The 17,106-nt window shown below is 39.7% G+C and overlaps 1 protein-coding gene across 3 annotated transcripts in view; it reads right to left on the reverse strand.

Annotated features, from left to right (window-relative positions):
- The window catches only part of acin1a (apoptotic chromatin condensation inducer 1a), a 59,622-nt gene extending 46,141 nt beyond the window's left edge, over nt 1-13,481 (reverse strand). For 2 of the 3 annotated variants that reach the window (XM_057857039.1, XM_057857037.1), the window contains exon 1: nt 13,305-13,481. In XM_057857039.1, the coding sequence (XP_057713022.1) occupies nt 13,305-13,442 (138 nt within the window). In that variant the 5' untranslated portion in view covers nt 13,443-13,481. Of the gene's footprint in view, nt 1-1,157; nt 1,213-13,304 lie in introns of those variants that run through there. The other variant, XM_057857040.1, reaches the window with a different exon arrangement.
- Between the last annotated feature and the right edge of the window lie 3,625 nt (nt 13,482-17,106).

The raw sequence follows: 17,106 nt of genomic DNA on the forward strand, positions 1-17,106 counted from the left end.
AATAATAAAATTTTGCCCCAAAAAAAATTTGGATTTTTTTGGGTCTTCTAGGGCCCAAAATGTTAAAAATAATTGGTCAGATTGAAGAAAACAACATTTTTCACACGATGGTTATGCTGTGCTGAAAAAAAGACCCCACCAAGCCATTGTTAATAAATCTTTCTTTGAAATATTAAATCAACATCACAGGCATGAAAAATTGGACAAAACAGGCCAGGACCTTAAAGCGTTGATATTCAGAAAGTCTACTGAATACATTTGAAATACTGTTGACATCCACTGAGAAAAAAAAAAGCTTCAACAAGGATTGTAGATATAATTTACGTCATTTTTGTATACAAGAAATAGTCAATAATTTCAGCCTATATTTTTTATTTACACAATTCTATCTGTCAAATATGAATCATGAATTAGTAGCGTACACATTTTAACTCTCTCAGTGCCAGTTACAATACGAGACATTCAATCAATTGGGTGATTTTTTAAATTTCATCTCTGCTGTGAATTATTAAATTAGTTTGTAGATGACGCTGATGAGTAGATGACCAATCCATTTGAACTGGAGGTTTAGCAGCGAATTCGTTGTCAACATTTCCATGTCTTGCGCCGTAAATGGCAGCCAGTGAGCTAACGAAGACACTATTCTAATGGAAGATTTTGGTAGCAACTTGTCGGTTCCACTTTTTCTTTTGAAACTGTGACACCTTTTTAAAACAACATATTGATTCTTCGTGGGAGAATATCGATAACCTTTTGGGCTACACAGTATCGCAATATATCACCTTTTCGATAAATTGTCCCACCACTTTATAATACCATTATAAACAATTTACGGAAGCGTTAGGAGTACAGCCGGGCGGTGCACCGAAAATTTACGGTTACCGAAATTCTTCACGATGACCGACGTAATTTTGACCGTGTTGGTAAATCCGGTAATTTAATAAAACAACAAAATATAGTCTTTTTATCCCGCATTGACTCTGTGTTGGTCGGCTATGTTCATTCCCCTTAAAGAAAGCAGTCAGTGTGCTTACGTATGTAGTCATGTGGTTATCAGGAACTCAAACAAACAGAAGTCCGGTAGGCTAACGCTAGCGGCTAACGCTACAAGTAAACGTGATGGAGTCGGGCTTAAGGGAGCTTCGCCAAACTTTCACCTGACTTTAAGTATTCTCTTGGCGGCCTCCAGACGTGCATTCATCCGCTTTCCTGCCTGGTTCTCATCATTTCAGGAGCGTTTGTTTTCAGTGCTTTATAGACCCCAATCACGTGACGTGACAACTCCGCCCCCCTGACTGGTAGCGGTGCAACAGTTTGCGGTTCAAAGCCGAACCGTTCGGTTCCCCCTACACGGTTCAATACGCCTTTATGAACCGCGCCTTTTCGGTTTTGCAATTAATGTATTCCGAACGCTTATGGAAGGAATTGATCGAGCTCTGTGTGCCTGTGTCTGACATGAAGCACCGCTGTGGAGAAATTCCCGCCCCGCAAGTAAATGTCGGACCGCTGTCAAGCACCTGTTAAAAAGAAGCCGAGTAACGCCCTCTCTCGCTTGCGAGCGAAGTGAAAGTGAAACAAGAAAGAAAACAAATAGCTATGGCGAGCGGAGTTGGAGACCGAATTTTGAGGAAGCAACGGCTTCTTTCAAATCTGCGGTGTGGCAACATTTTGGTTTCCCCGTGGATTACAATGCGGAGGTAGAGAAAATATTGAAGAAAAAAAAATTGCAAGCATTGCTCAGCGCTTGTTCCCCATGCTAATGGCAACACTTTTATAACATGACTCCGGCACCTCAGCCAGCATCACCCACAGATATCACTTTCTCAGGGTAGGACAACCCCAAAGATGACACCAGTGAAAACCCACGGCGGGCTTCGTTAATTTATTTGCAACGCTTGACCCGCGTTACATTGTTCCCTTGCGGACATATTTCTCCAACAACGAAATCCCCGACATTTGTGAAATGGCACGCAAAGCCATCGAAGATGATTTCGCTAAAGCACATAGTTTCGCCCTGACCACTGATAGTTGGAAGTTGGACGTTCCGTGCTACAGAGTGCTACTACCTAACTGTGACGGTCCACTGTAATTCATACCTGTCAAATTGTACGGTCTCGTCGTAATTTGTACAAGTGTGCACTCATTTTTGAATGTGTACGCCGTACATTACGTTCAAAATCTGCACGTTTTTCGTGCATTACGTTTTTTTTATCCATTCGGATTTGGTCACCGTTTCTGCAACGAGACAATGCGTTGCTTGAATGACGCGAGAAAAGTCAGAGACTCGGAGAGGGAAGAGTGTTGAGACGCTGTAGCAAACGCGATGCTAGGCTAGGTGGCTCCGATATTACCTGACTTAGCCGACAACATACAATCTACGCCTAGATACCTCATGAATATAGAACTACATGCGAAATGACAGACTCGGTAGCGTTAGTTAACAGCCGCCATTTTAGAGCAGTAAACTTCTCAGAAAGGCTCTGTTGTAGTAAACCTTACGAGCGAACCTAAGCAACTTTTTATCTAAAACACTCCTAAATCGGCCAAATCTTGAGTTGAGTCTATCTTTAAAGGATGAAACAGTTTAAAAATGTTCACATGTCGAAAGTAGACAGAAGGGAACTCATGCAAAAACGGGAGCAATTTTATCAACTTTAATGGTTGATTCACAACATTAAATGACCACCAAACATAGCAAAGGTTACTATGTTTTTTTTTGTTTGTTTTTTTTTTGTTTTTTTTGTTTAATGAAAAAAAAAACATGAAAGGTATTGGCAGTTACTTTGCCAAGTAACTTTTTTACTACTGTGTGTGCATTTCAGTAGTCAGTCACTACACTAGCCAAAGAGCTAAGAGGCATTTTAACTAGAGGTGTGCAAAATTTCCGATTCTTAGATTATTCGCGATTCGGCCGTGGAAGATTCGAGAACGATTCACAAACATCCAAATTCCGATTATTGAAATATGCAAGTAAAGCGGAAGTACACAACACTCAGCGCGCCGCGCGGTGTTCGGGACTGAACAGAGCGAGAGTAGCTAAACATCATGCTTCCCATTACCCGGCCCCTCGGGTAATGCCAATGCTCAACTCACGGCTCTAGCTCAACTCATGCAACGAGATAAAAAAAACACAACAACATACCTGACTGCTGCCGAAAAGCTGCTACAAAGTACATCCATATAGTGTTACGGTGGATATCATTTATATAGGACTAGATGCAATATAGATTTGGTAGTGTTAGCAGCACATCTACAAAAAGCTAGATGCGGGCATTATAAACGGCCGCCATCTTAAAGCAGTACACTTCCCTGCAAGGCTGTTGTAGCGAACCTTTCAAGCAAACCTAATTAACTTTTTATCTAAAATACTCCTAAATCGGTAAAATATTGACTTGAATCTATCGTTAAAATAGTTTTAAAACTTTCACATGTCGAAAGTAGACAAAAGGGACATTATGGAATAACGGGAGCAATTTTAACAAATTTAACGGTTGATTCACAACATTAAATTAATTGACTGTAGTTTAAAGCTGCTGATACAGAATTGGGACTGGAGTTTTTTTTATTTAATGTTATTTTTGCATATTTGTTTACTGCTATATGTTAACTTGATACTGAAATAGTAGTGTGGTTTAGCCTGAGAGTATTTTTGAACAATTTTGGAACTAATGTACAAAACATTAAAAAAAATAAAATAAAATAAAAAAAAAAAAGGAGGGGGGGTGCATCAATAATCGTTTTATAATCGAATCAGAGCCTCTGAATCGTAATCGTAATCGAATCGTTAGGTGCCCAAAGATTCCCATCTCTAATTTTAACAGTCGAAAATGTTTACATTTTAAGTGTTTATTTTAGAGCTGAAACGAATACTCGAGCAACTCGAGTAACTCGAGTTTAAAAACCTGATCCGAGTAATTTTATTCACCTCGAGTAATCGTTTATTTTGACAGCGCTAAGCATCACGTTTTGCTCGGACTACTTTTAATGCGGGACAACGCGCTGATGTCACGTGCGGAGAGGAAGACGGGGAAAACAACAACAAAAAAACTTACTGCAGCCGACAGCCTCTACAAACGAAGCCGACGTTGCTAAATACTAGCCCGCACGATGCTACGTTGGTAGCAGGCAGGGTCTGATGCGTCTAGAGATCACATGTATGTTGAACTAGATGCGAATGACAGACACGGCCGCGTGTGGGCAGCGTTAGTAAACAGCCGCCATCTTAAAGCAGTAGAGCGCTCAGCACTAATAAAGAGCGCTAAACGCTAATAAATAAGATTAACGTTACTGTCACTACTAGCTCATGTAACGTTAGCCCTGCGGAGGGCTAGGTTGCTTTTAGTTATGACCACTCACTGTCGATGCGTGGCTAACGTGTCTTACATACAGGCTTTAACATAACATAGCATTGTGGAGTGATGAGGGTGTAAAATAAAAACTTAATAATGCTAATTATCAATTTTAGCTCAGTAGTCACTGCTGGATAAAACACCAAGTAGCACTGGTCCCTAATGTGCTCCAATACAGCCTGTATCGTACATTTATTTTGAACACTGCAAAAACTCAAAATCCTATCAGGACTTACAGTTTATATAGACTAACTTAAAACTTAACTAGAACTTAAAAATGGCTTGACACAAATAGAAATTCAATTGAAACACGTGGGGAAAAAAATCCTAACGTTTAAGTGATGTGTGTTACCAAGCGTAACGGCATTTTTAGGTAAGGTATATATATATATATATATATATATATATATATATATATATATATATATATATATATATATATATATATATACAATTTTTTTTAATAAGATCTAAACGTTTTTTGAGTGAAAGCAGTGAATTAGTCTTTTTTTTTTTCTAGTTACATCTGAGACGCAATTGGTGGCTGTTTTCAACAATATACATCGAAAATAAAGACATTGATTGGCTGAAAATGGTTCAAGATTAGATGAAATGTCTTTTGTCATGTATATTTGTAATTGCTCTTCACCTAAAAATATATTTGTTTTATCCGATTACTCGATTAATCAATAGAATTTTCAGTCGATTACTCGATTACTAAAATATTCGATAGCTGCAGCCCTAGTTTATTTTATTTTTTAAAAGCAAAATAAAGGCAGTTTAAAAAAAAAAAAAAAAAAAAAGAAGAAAAAGAAGCACACCGAAACCGTGATCCCAAAACTGAGGTTCAAACCGAACCGGGGGCTAACTGAACCGTTGCACCCCTACTGACTGGTGCCGCCATATTGTCCGTCAGCTCATCGTGTTTACATATTACCTCTACGTACATTCCTCCTATTACTGCGTGTTTTCCTGTTTGTCTAAGGAATCACCGCCTAGTAAACGAATCAAAAAATCTTCCTGACAATCGTTAACATTGATTAATCAAAATGGTGAAGGCATGTGTTTGGTTGCAGTAACAGAGAAGATAAACGGTCATTTTAGTAGTTACTGTGTGCCCACTGTTAAAAGGGCAAATCTCTAAAGCAGCACGGTTTGTTTATCTCAGTCCATGATGCGTTCGTGTCGACAGCCGTTAGACAGCGGCGAAAACATCAATATGATGCCAACACGATCGTAGACATCATCAGACAGAGACTACGAAGCTCATCGCCATTGTCACGCAGCAAGAAGGTGAGCGCAACAACAGGTGTTGTGCCGAAAAATAGACGCCCTGCGTGAAATGGCCCCCCCTGACGGGAGCACCCACACAGAAACGACTTTCTTGTACCGTGAATATGTATTATTTTACTCTGCTTGAACTAATAAATGTCATACCTGTGTGACTGTCATTGGGATATGGTCGTGAAAACCTCTAGTGTAGACTAATATATTTCTGTTCAAAGATGGTTATGTGGCCCAGTCCATGATTTGTTACTAAAATACAGTACTAATATTTTGTGTAATTTAATTATTTAAAACTGATCTTGCAGTCGTAAATTCATTACTGTAATGCGTCCATGAATACATTTGATGTTTTCACGTCAATAAAGCGTTATAAATAAGCGCTCCCGTCAGGGGGGACATTTCACGCGGGGCAGCTATTTTTCGGCACACACTGGCCCGTTGTCGATCAAGTTTAATTTTACAATCGTGACAACGGTGACAAATCAACGTGATCAAGTCTGATTAGCGGCTGTTTTGAAACAATTCCAGGTTCGCAGTGAGTAAGCAACAGGCACACTTTTGCTTAATAGACAATGTTTATTAATTCCGCAATTTCTGAAACATCGCTATTCTGTTACGTCTCACTCAGTATTACTTTGAAATTTCCGGTCCCTTCCGGTCCCCGCGCTATACCGTTTCACGCGTTCGACAGCGTTCAGTGTCACCATGAACGTCTTATAGTCGTTCAGCGTCGCCCCGCTATTCACTCCCACCTCTCTGGCTTGGCTGGGCCGCGAACCCGCGCGCCGACGACACTTCCCGCGCTACTGATAACGCTAAACCAAAAATATACCGGAATGTTCACTCAATTTATCGAGTAATACGTAAATCCCAAAACAACACAATCCCAGTATTACTCAAGTCAATTTACCAAACAACAAATTCTCAGTATTACTTAATTACAATGACCAATTTCAATCAATACTAATCAATTTATCAATACTATTAATCCTGTCCGTGACGCCATAATTGTTTTGAAACAATTCTGATACTGCTTATGATCAATCACAGTATCAATGAAAATGAATAGTAGCGAGGCTGATACCCAATCACCAGGCTACAATGGGTTAATTTGTCTGTTATATCCAATCAGACAAGCATTCTTTGAGTAGACACTGCTTATAATCAATTACAGTATCAAATAATATAATAGTCACAACTCATAATCAATTGCTATGACTTATTATTAACTTCAGGATCGCCGGCGACTTACATGGACAGCAAACAATAACACTTCACTGCGTTAAACAAGCGGCACATTTTATTTAACCCACAGTATAAAGTGTACAAGCAAACAAGCAACAATTGTATTTCAGCTCATAGATTACATGCAATAACATAAATCTCATTAGAGTCTGCTGTGGGATTACGCGCGGTCGCCCAGCCTTGGTATTTCTTCGCTCACTATTACTGAGGACGCCCGGCTCTCCGTCCTTCCAGCACACGGTAATGAGATTTATGTTATTGCATGTAATCTATGAGCTGAAATACAATTGTTGCTTGTTTGCTTGTACACTTTATACTGTGGGTTAAATAAAATGTGCCGCTTGTTTAACGCAGTGAAGTGTTATTGTTTGCTGTCCATGTAAGTCGCCGACGATCCGCGATCCTGAAGTTAATAATAAGTCATAGCAATTGATTATGAGTTGTGACTATTATATTATTTGATACTGTAATTGATTATAAGCAGTGTCTACTCAAAGAATGCTTGTCTGATTGGATATAACAGACAAATTAACCCATTGTAGCCTGGTGATTGGGTATCAGCCTCGCTACTATTCATTTTCATTGATACTGTGATTGATCATAAGCAGTATCAGAATTGTTTCAAAACAGCGGCTTTAACCTTGTTGAAACGGCTGAACTTAATGAGTGGATTGTGCATGGATCTAGTCTAGTATCCCTGCATCTAGTAATTAGTATGTCGCGTTATTTTGTATCTGTGTGTGTGTGTGAGTGTGTGATTCCTTTGATATCTTTTATGATGGTAAAGCATTCAGCATAAATTATGATCCAACAGTGACCGTTTAATGGCCGCAGCTATTTTTTTCTGTATGTGTTCGCTTTATTCTGTCATTCTGTTGTTCTGTCTCATTACTGCCATCATAAAATCTTAAATGTTTCATTGGCATATGAGCAGGGGTGAAAGTGGGCCAGAACGATCAGGAACGCAGTTCCGGTATAAGATTCAGGGCCGGAACGCAGTTTCGGTATAAGATTCAGGGCCGGAATGCTGTTCCGGTACACGGTGCTTTCATTCCAAAAATATGACGGCAAATGTCCCCCCCAAAAAAATGCTAAGCTGACACACATACATGCATTTCATCTCCAAAAAGAAAACAATCTACCGACACCAAATTTACATACACAAGCGTTAACAACAAGCTTAATAAAGTGCTTGTGTAGCGTAATCCGTTTCCACCAATATTTATCATTTATTTTATTCCACGGACAGCATGGAGGTTTCCCCAGCTGCTGCAGTTATCGGAGTCTGACGATGATGAGTCAAGTGATCACCAGCGATAGTTAGCTCTGATTGGTTCAAACGTGCATGTTTTCTGTAACATCAAAAAAAAAAAAAAGAGTGTTGAATTGATGCGACAAAAAAGGGCAATGCAACAGAAAATGGATCAAATCTTTAAGAGCAAGGAAAGAGTTGAGGAGGCTTATTTATCACATTTAGTTTTATTTGCTCTGATGGGGAGGTTTAGAACATCTTAGCTGTCAATGTGCACTTTGGACTTATATTTGTTCATTTATGTTAGGCTACTTATTCATTTCCTTATAATTTAAAAAAGTCGATGTTAGCGCGATTTCAAAATATATTCCATTTCACTCTGCATAATATAAGTTATTTGTACTTATTTTTCTGAATGTCCGTTATCCGTTATCTTCCGCTTAGTCCGGGGTCGGGTCGCGGGGGCAGCAGCTTTAGCAGGGAAGCCCAGACTTCCCTCTCCCCAGCCACTTCAGCCAGCTCCTCCGGCGGGATTCCAAGGCGTTCCCAGGCCAGCCGAGTGACATAGTGTCTCCAGCGTGTTTTCTGAATGTATGTTACTTATATCGTTATTATTAAAAAAAAGAAAGCAAAAGTAAATGTTTACATTAACTTAGATTTTATGTTCTTAAGTAGTTAAAATTGAGATTTGGCATTTAGCATGTGAGGGCATGAGGGAAAATAAAAATTAGGAGATGGACGTTGGGGTTATTGCTGTTTTTATTAACTTTTATTTTGCAAATCTTTGAAAAAATACAATTTTGAATGAAAATCAATTTTTGTATGTGTTATAAAAATAACTGTGCCAAACAGTTTTCTTTGCATTTCAGTAGTTTTATAGTTTTAGGAGGTTTAACCCCCCCCCCCCACCACCACCACCCCAAAATGAAAATAAATAAATAAATAAATAAAGTGTCTGGCTCCGTGACGACTTTCACGTCGGGGAGTTCGGCAAGAAATTCTAGCCACTTTCACCCCTGCATAAGAGAAATATATCTTTATTGTGTGTGAGGGCGGGGGTGCATGTGTGTGCCTGCATGTATTTAAAAAAAAAATGCTGTGGTGAAAAAAACCTGAAACCTTTAAGTAAACACTTGTGTTGAGTAATTATGTCACAGCAGCCATTAACAATAAGTTGTTTGAAGTGTACTGTTCAACCTGTAAGTCATTTGTGTTACAATGACATGTTTGCACAGCCGTCGTATTGACCAAAACATCACTAAAATGGTTCAAAACTGCTGTGCTGTGTGGTGTACAACTAGCTATTTATCGGAATACAGTATCCATGAGTTCCCGAACGCAAAAAAAAATGCTGGACTACACAGACAATGGGTAAAGTTCGTCCGTGCATAGAGGGCTAATTTTCCAGACCCAGCCTCCGGCACGGTTTTGTGTGGTGCGCATTTTCCACCTGAAAGCTTCTCAAACTATGGACAAGTGAAATCGGGTTTTGCTAAAAGATTGCTGCTCAAAGCAGACGCGGTGCCCACCATACACGCGCAGCCACCTAAATGTCCCAAGACACGAAGAAAGAGGACGAAGACTGCCACTGATGAGACCACCTCACCATCCCAGGTAAAGCAAAGGAGGGTAGTTGCTAAGCTGGAAATGGCCAGAGTGAGTACTCTTCTATAATAAAAAAAAAATAAAAAAAAAATATCACGCATTGGATACAGGACTGGACACATGTATAAATTATCGCTCGTAAAATATATAGAACAAATCCTCTAATCCCATTCATATTTGTGTCTGTTGGCAAAGCGAAAAGCTATGATAGCGCACTAAATGATAATTATTCTATACATTACTTTATTTTGCGGTCACGGTGTATCAGCTTCACAAAAAGAAATGCAAAACAAACCATTCGGTGTTTCCCACACGATCTGCTGCCGATGTTTCATCAGTGTCATTGCTCCCCTCAATGACCGTTTCATTATGCTGCATTGGCGTTCGTTTGGGCTCAAATTGGTAACCTAAAACACCAATTAAAGCTTCGTAACTCTCCTCGTCACCATTAGATGAATAATCGTTACGTCCTTCTACGTCGGATTCGTCGCTGGAACTAGAAACGAAATTGTCTGGCATCATCGCCGCCATTCAGTATTAAAGCACTGAGCCTTTTTCTTGTTGAAGAAACACCCCTCACTGTCAATTCTGAATTCTCTTTTATTGACAACGAGGGGTGTTTCTTCATGAGGGAACCTGGAATATGTGCAGAGCAGGACGAACACAATGCAACAGCATAAACAGCTCAAAACACCCCTTATTCTCCCCTCACTAGAAGGAATTATATGGATGCAGACGGGCGCTGCCCCCATAGTGGCCGGTGGCACTCTCTTCACTTGTAATGACGTCACGCACACAATCTGCCAGATCTCGGGCGCCGGTTGTTTTAGCTTGACAATCGATCCAAATTTCTCTCATTTTCTTGTGTGTAATTACACGAAGTGCCATGATATGAATACAAAAGGCATGCGTTTATGGATAAATGATAGAATATTAACATTTCCCCGGGGGTTGACATACCCTTTAAGGGCATATTGCCCAGCCCTAGTTAGGAGTATTAATATTTTTATCAATGAATGAAGTGAGGATTTCGAGCCACAAAAGCAATATTTGCTACTGCAAAACAACTTTTAGGACCGCAACAAGATTCCATCAACCCATCCATCTTCTCCTGTAAATTGTGCCTCATTTTTCTCTTTAAAGGGTATGTAGCGGCAAAGGGGGTGTGAGACATCAATAGAACCGTTATGTGCCAAGATAGCAAATATTGATAAAGTTAACAAAAAAATTAATCACATTAATGAGCAATTATCGAAAATAGATCAAAAATGACGAACATTTCCGAAAGTGTTCCGGAAACAGCCGAATGGGGCGGAGACGTCACGACAAGTGATTGACAGTCGAGGCGGAGCCAGGTGCCATTGTTTTTTAACGACGAGAGAGTAGCGTTGGGGTTGTTTGACCAAAACATCACAAAAATGGTTCAAAACTGCTGTGCTATGTGGTGTACAAATAGTTATTTATCGGAATATAGTATCCATGAGTTCCTGAACGCGACAAAAAAAGCTGGACTACACAGACAATAGGTAAAGTTCGTCCGTGCAGAGGGCTAATTTTCTAGACACAGCCTCCGGCACGCTTTTCTGTGGTGTGCATTTTCCACCTGAAAGCTTATCGAACTATGGACAAGTGAAATCGGGTTTTGCTAAAAGATTGCTGCTCAAAAGAGATGCGGTGCCGACCATACAGGCGCAGTCTCCTAAATGTCACGAGATATCAAGAAAGAGGACGATGACTGGTAAAGGAGGCTAAAACTAAGCAAAGGAGGGGAACAGCCAAGCTCGAAATGGCCAGAGTGAGTACTCTTTTATAATAAAAAAATGTCACGCATTGGATACAGGACTGGACACATGTATAAATTATCGTTCGTAAAATATATAGAACAAATCCTCTGATCCCATTCATATTTGTGTCTGTTGGCAGAGCGAAAAGCTATGATAGCGCAATAAATGATAATTATTCTATGCATTCCTTTATTTTGCAGTCACGGTGTATCTGCTTCACAAAAAGAAATGCAAAACAAATCATTGGTGTTTCCCACACGATCTGCTGCTGATGTTTCATCAGTGTCATTGCTCCCCTCAATGACCGTTTCATTATGCTGCATTGGCGTTCGTTTGGGCTCAAATTGGTAACCTAAAACACCAATTAAAGCTTCGTAACTCTCCTCGTCACCATTAGATGAACATTCTTTACGTCCTTCTACGTCGGATTCGTCACTGAAACTAGAAACGAAATTGTCTGCCATCATCGCTGCCATTCAGTATTAAAGCACCGAGCCTTTTTCTTGTTGAAGAAACACCCCTCACTGTCAATTCTGAATTCTCTTTTATTGACAACGAGGGGTGTTTCTTCATGAGGGAACCTGGAATATGTGCAGGACGAACACCCCTAATTCTCCCCTCACTAGAAGGAATTATATTGATGCAGACAGGCGCTGCCCCCCCCCTAGTGGCCGGTGGCACTCTCTTCACTTGTCGTGACGTCACGCACACAATCTGCCAGATCTCGGGCGCCGGTCGTTTTAGCTTGACAATCGAGCCAAATTTCTCTCATTTTCTTGTGTGTAATTACACGAAGTGCCATGATATGAATACAAAAGGCATGCGTTTATGGATAAATGATAGAATATTAACATTTCCCCGGGGGTTGACATACCCTTTAAGGCCATATCGCCCAGCCCTAGTTAGGAGTATTAATATTTTTATCAATGAATGAAGTGAGGATTTCGAGCCACAAAAGCAATATTTGCTACTGCAAAACAACTTTTAGGACCACAACAAGATTCCATCAACCCATCCATCTTCTCCTGTAAATTGTGCCTCATTTTTCTCTTTAAGATAATAATGTAATAATATTATTGTTACACTACCGAAATATACTTGAAAGAAATGGCAAGATCGTTTGATGATTTCTCGTGTCCGTTAAAAAGCTAACCTGTTTTAAGAAAAACTAGCTGTCCACATAAACCAAGCTTTGGTTGATGACCGATAGGAAAGTAAACAAACTAGCTCGTCAATGCTACAGCAGCTCAGTGCCATCGAATACATTTTAGGGCTGAAATCGTACATAGGGAAAATCAACCAATTCGAAAAACACCACTTCGCTCATAACAGAAAGCTTGTACGTGTCAAAATATGCTAACCTACTAAAACACACAACGCTGTAAACCACTACGCACACTCGTATGTTTCGGGCACACAATGTAAACAGCAGAAATCCACACAGGCCACTTCTAAACTCACGGCGTTAGCCAGACGAGCTAACAGGCTAATAGGGAAACATCACCCGCAGAACACATTTCGAGATGAGCACTCAAGTTGACTTAACTCTTCCTTCCTGTGACTTGTACGATCACCACCATGAAAGCCACTTACAGCAGAACAACTGCAAAAGAAACCGTGCAAAATGCAATCGGCTGCAAACGCTGAAATGCCAAACTCCAGCGACTACGCTGTCCAACAGTAACGATATTTGGATGTCGGCCCTCGAGAAAGCATCAGCCCGTCTCATCGTTATCCCCGACTCGCTGCAATGGTGGCCGCGCAACTCGTAGTAGAACTCACCCCTTTGAGGCGTTTGACAAGAGCATTCTTTTGCCCGCTTTTCGACAGTCCCCTCTCCTCGAGAGCAGCTTTTAAATCTGCAACGCGAAGAGACTGGAGCGGTCTCCCGTCCAGGGTTACGTCTTCGAGGTCCGCCATTTTCCGTTCCTCTGGACGGCTTCCAGCGAGAGCGTCGAGCGACGCCCTCCGACAAACGACGTCATCGCCGACAACTTCCTCGACCGAATGGCGAGAAATTGACCCCCAAAAAAGTATTTGTACATTGCAATATCCCAGCGATTTTTCTTTGTTTGACATTAAATGATGAGATTTTTTTAATGTGAAATTTGAAGTGTCTTATATGATATGTCAGTACAGTGATCCCTCGTTTTTCGCGGTTAATGGAGAACAGAACCATAGGCGGAGTTTGACTTTTGGGCCATGGGGGGCACAACATGTTGATGACCCAAAATACAGCGTCAGCAATAAAATTAATTTACAAGAATATGTATCATAATAAGTTGAAAATTAGCGTTTTTTTTTGTTTTTTTTTTTTGTTTTGTTTCCCATCATTCTTGAGGGGAATTCTAAATCAGGCTGCTTGGGACAGCTATACTTTTCGCCAAGATCGTCATCCATTGAATATGGTACGCCCGCCGGTGTCGTGCCAATGTAGTTACCCCAGTCAAAAATTATATCCCCTGGGCGGAGCCTTATGGAGGTAGATTTGTGTCTTTATTATTCGATCAAAAATGTGTTTGAATGCAAAAATAAATTTGAAACTAAAAAAAAATGCATTTGAAAGGCATTTTTCTTTGAATTTTTGTTTTGATTGATGTCATTTTTTTTTTTGACTGAAGCAACTCTTTTGATTGAAGTAATGTTGTTTTGCGTTTAGACCACATTTTGGATAGGACATTTGTGTCTTTATTATTCAATCAAAAATAAGTTGCTTCAAACAAAAAATATATATTTTCAAATGAAAAATCACTTCAATCAAAAAAAGAAAAATTTCAATCATTGAAAACAGTTTTTGAATGCGAAAAAATATTTGAGACTCAAATATTTGCATTGGAACACTTAATTTTTTATTTATAAAGTTTTCTTTGATTTTAGCAATCCTTTTTGTTTTTGGGCCATAATATGGGTTGCTTCAAAGGTGCTTCAATCCTCAATAAAATGTTTGCAAACAAAGAAAAAAAATCATTTGAAGGATAAACTTGCCCTCCCCTAATTTAAATAAATAAATAAATAATAATAATAATGATATGCAAAGCAAATGACCGTCTAAGGTGCTAGTCACATTATCTGTTCAAAAAATAATTTTGACCCATTATAAAAAATCTTTTTTTTTGTTCATTTCATTCATGTTTGTTGTTTCCTTAATGCTTTACAACTTTTATACATTTATAGGAAAGTCAATTACATGCAATGACACTTTTCGGCCACCAGGAGGGCACGCCCCCCCCCCCCCCCCCCGGGCCCCTCTTAAACTCCGCTTATGACCAGAACCCACCGCAATAAGTGAAAAACCGCGAAGTAGCGCCCCCCCCCCCCCAATTAAAAAAAATGTTTTTGTGTGCAATGTAATTATTCAGATTTAGCATTGGAAAGAGATATATTTAAGACATGTTTTTTTTCACTTTTTAATTATAATTAAAAGTATAATAAAAAATGTTTGGATGAGCGTTCAACAGAAAAAATGAGACTGAATTGTTTATATTTGATAATTCAACATAAACAGCAGGTATGGTAATAGGCGTATTTGGCATTTATACATACTTTACACATTAATTCATTCCAGGACCTTGTTTGTGAGTCAAAACGGTCAAATGTCGAGCAGGATTCTCCCATAAGAATACATTACAATTCCATTAATTCATTCCACAGCCTAAAAACTTACACTAAATTCTTGATAAATACTGATGTTACTATTGCAATAACAAAGAGCAAAACAAATAATTATTAATCAAAATTGGAATAATTATATTAGTAATAATAATACCTGTAATAATGTAACAACCCGGGTTGTAATGTGGCGAATGTGCTTGCGTGGTGTACCTGAACGCATCGCGTGGCTGACTTGAAAGAGTGAGCCTTTTCACTTTCATTTTGTTTACTTGCAACAGGAGACGCTAGGCGTGTTGTGTTGCACAAGTTGATGGAATAAATGATTAGAAAACTGACGAAACTGGTGATTTCTTTGGCGATGTTACCACAATAATAATTGCAACCTTAACTTATAAAGACTGGCAAACGGAGGAGGACCGCCGAGCCATATCACGGATGCGCACCCCGCACTCATATTTTTCGATCATATCCATCATCTCCATCTTGCTGTCAATGGTAAGCATCACCTTTTTCCTTTTTTTCACCACCTGCACTAACATTGTTGGAACCTATGTTGTTTCCTCTCACAAGAAAATATGCCGTGCGTTCGTCTTGCGGGAAAACAAAGAAACTGCGGTGCTGTCATAGATCGTCGTATTTAGAGCATGTCGTTGTATGTAGAAACAAATGACGAGTCAAATTTTACGTCAGATGTCGAAAAGATCGTGTGTTGAAGCGATCATAGGTCGAGGTACCACAGTATATGTATATTTTAATAAATTGTTTTTAAGCACTTTAAATGTTATGATAATAAGTTTAAAACATGTTCCTGTCTCACCGAAATATTTTGAAACCAGAATAAAGTATAAAAATGCTTGTCTTTATTAAATACTTCATTTAGTGAGTCCACTCAACTCCGAACCATCTCCTCACTTACACACAATGAGTTGCCACAGCAACTGTTAAACAAGTTGAACAATGACGCATGCGGCGCTTTGATGCTGAGGCTTCCAGAGATCTGTGGCAAGATCAAAAAGAAGACGTCTATCAATCATCGTTAACTTTAATAAGCAACTCCAGTGTATTGCCTGAACAACATAGAGTAGGGAGAGGGAGGGAGATTGAGAATACGCGATTGGCTCGGGACAGTTCATCTGTATTTTTTTGTCTGAGGGCGCGAAGTAGCAATGGATCACTGTATATATCTGCCATGTGTAGTAAAGTGTGCCTCCTTTACTGTATTCTGTACAGCCTACATATCTTTCTTCTATGTCTTGGATTGTGTTTTTGTGTTTTCTGTAGACATGTGCCAATTACCGGTTTCAAGGTATACCGTGGTATGAACACCTCACGGTTTCAAAACTGCAAAATTTTCTGTCATTTTCCGACACTAAGGTATTAGATATTTTTTATGTCCCAAAAATGCAGGGAGAAATGCCTCGCTTGCAGCTGCAAGTTTCAACCCTCACCCACCAGTTGTTGCTCAGTGTCAGTGAGTCAGCTGTGCTACTGGAGGTGGTGAAACTCCCGAACTTTTTTCCCCCATCGAAGAAAACGAAATAGCTGGTATGGGAATACTTCGGCTACAGAAAAGTTAAAGACAGCCACAGCTTCGAGGAGGAGGAGGGTCAACCGACATGTAAAACATGTTTGCGGAGGGTGGCTGCCGAGGAGGCAATACCTCCAATATGATTTTGCGTTTATACAAAATTAAAGGTTAGTAAACACTGTCATGAATTTTTCCCACCAGCTACAAGAGTTAACTCCAGCGTGTTAGTGTGTCTAGCGGTGGTAAAACATGGTGGTTTTTTTCTCTCTGGCAATTGTCTGTGTTGAGAAAGAGTGTTTATAAAGTAAACATGATATGAGTCATACACACATGCTTTTTATCAGGGCCGGCCCAGCCTATATGCAGACTATGCAACTGCTAAGGGCTCCTGACCACTAGGGGGGCCCCAATCTGGCAATTGTTTAATTCATATTCTATTTTGGT

Source organism: Corythoichthys intestinalis, chromosome 14 (assembly GCF_030265065.1).
Source record: "Corythoichthys intestinalis isolate RoL2023-P3 chromosome 14, ASM3026506v1, whole genome shotgun sequence".
Classification (NCBI taxonomy): Eukaryota; Metazoa; Chordata; class Actinopteri; order Syngnathiformes; family Syngnathidae; genus Corythoichthys; species Corythoichthys intestinalis.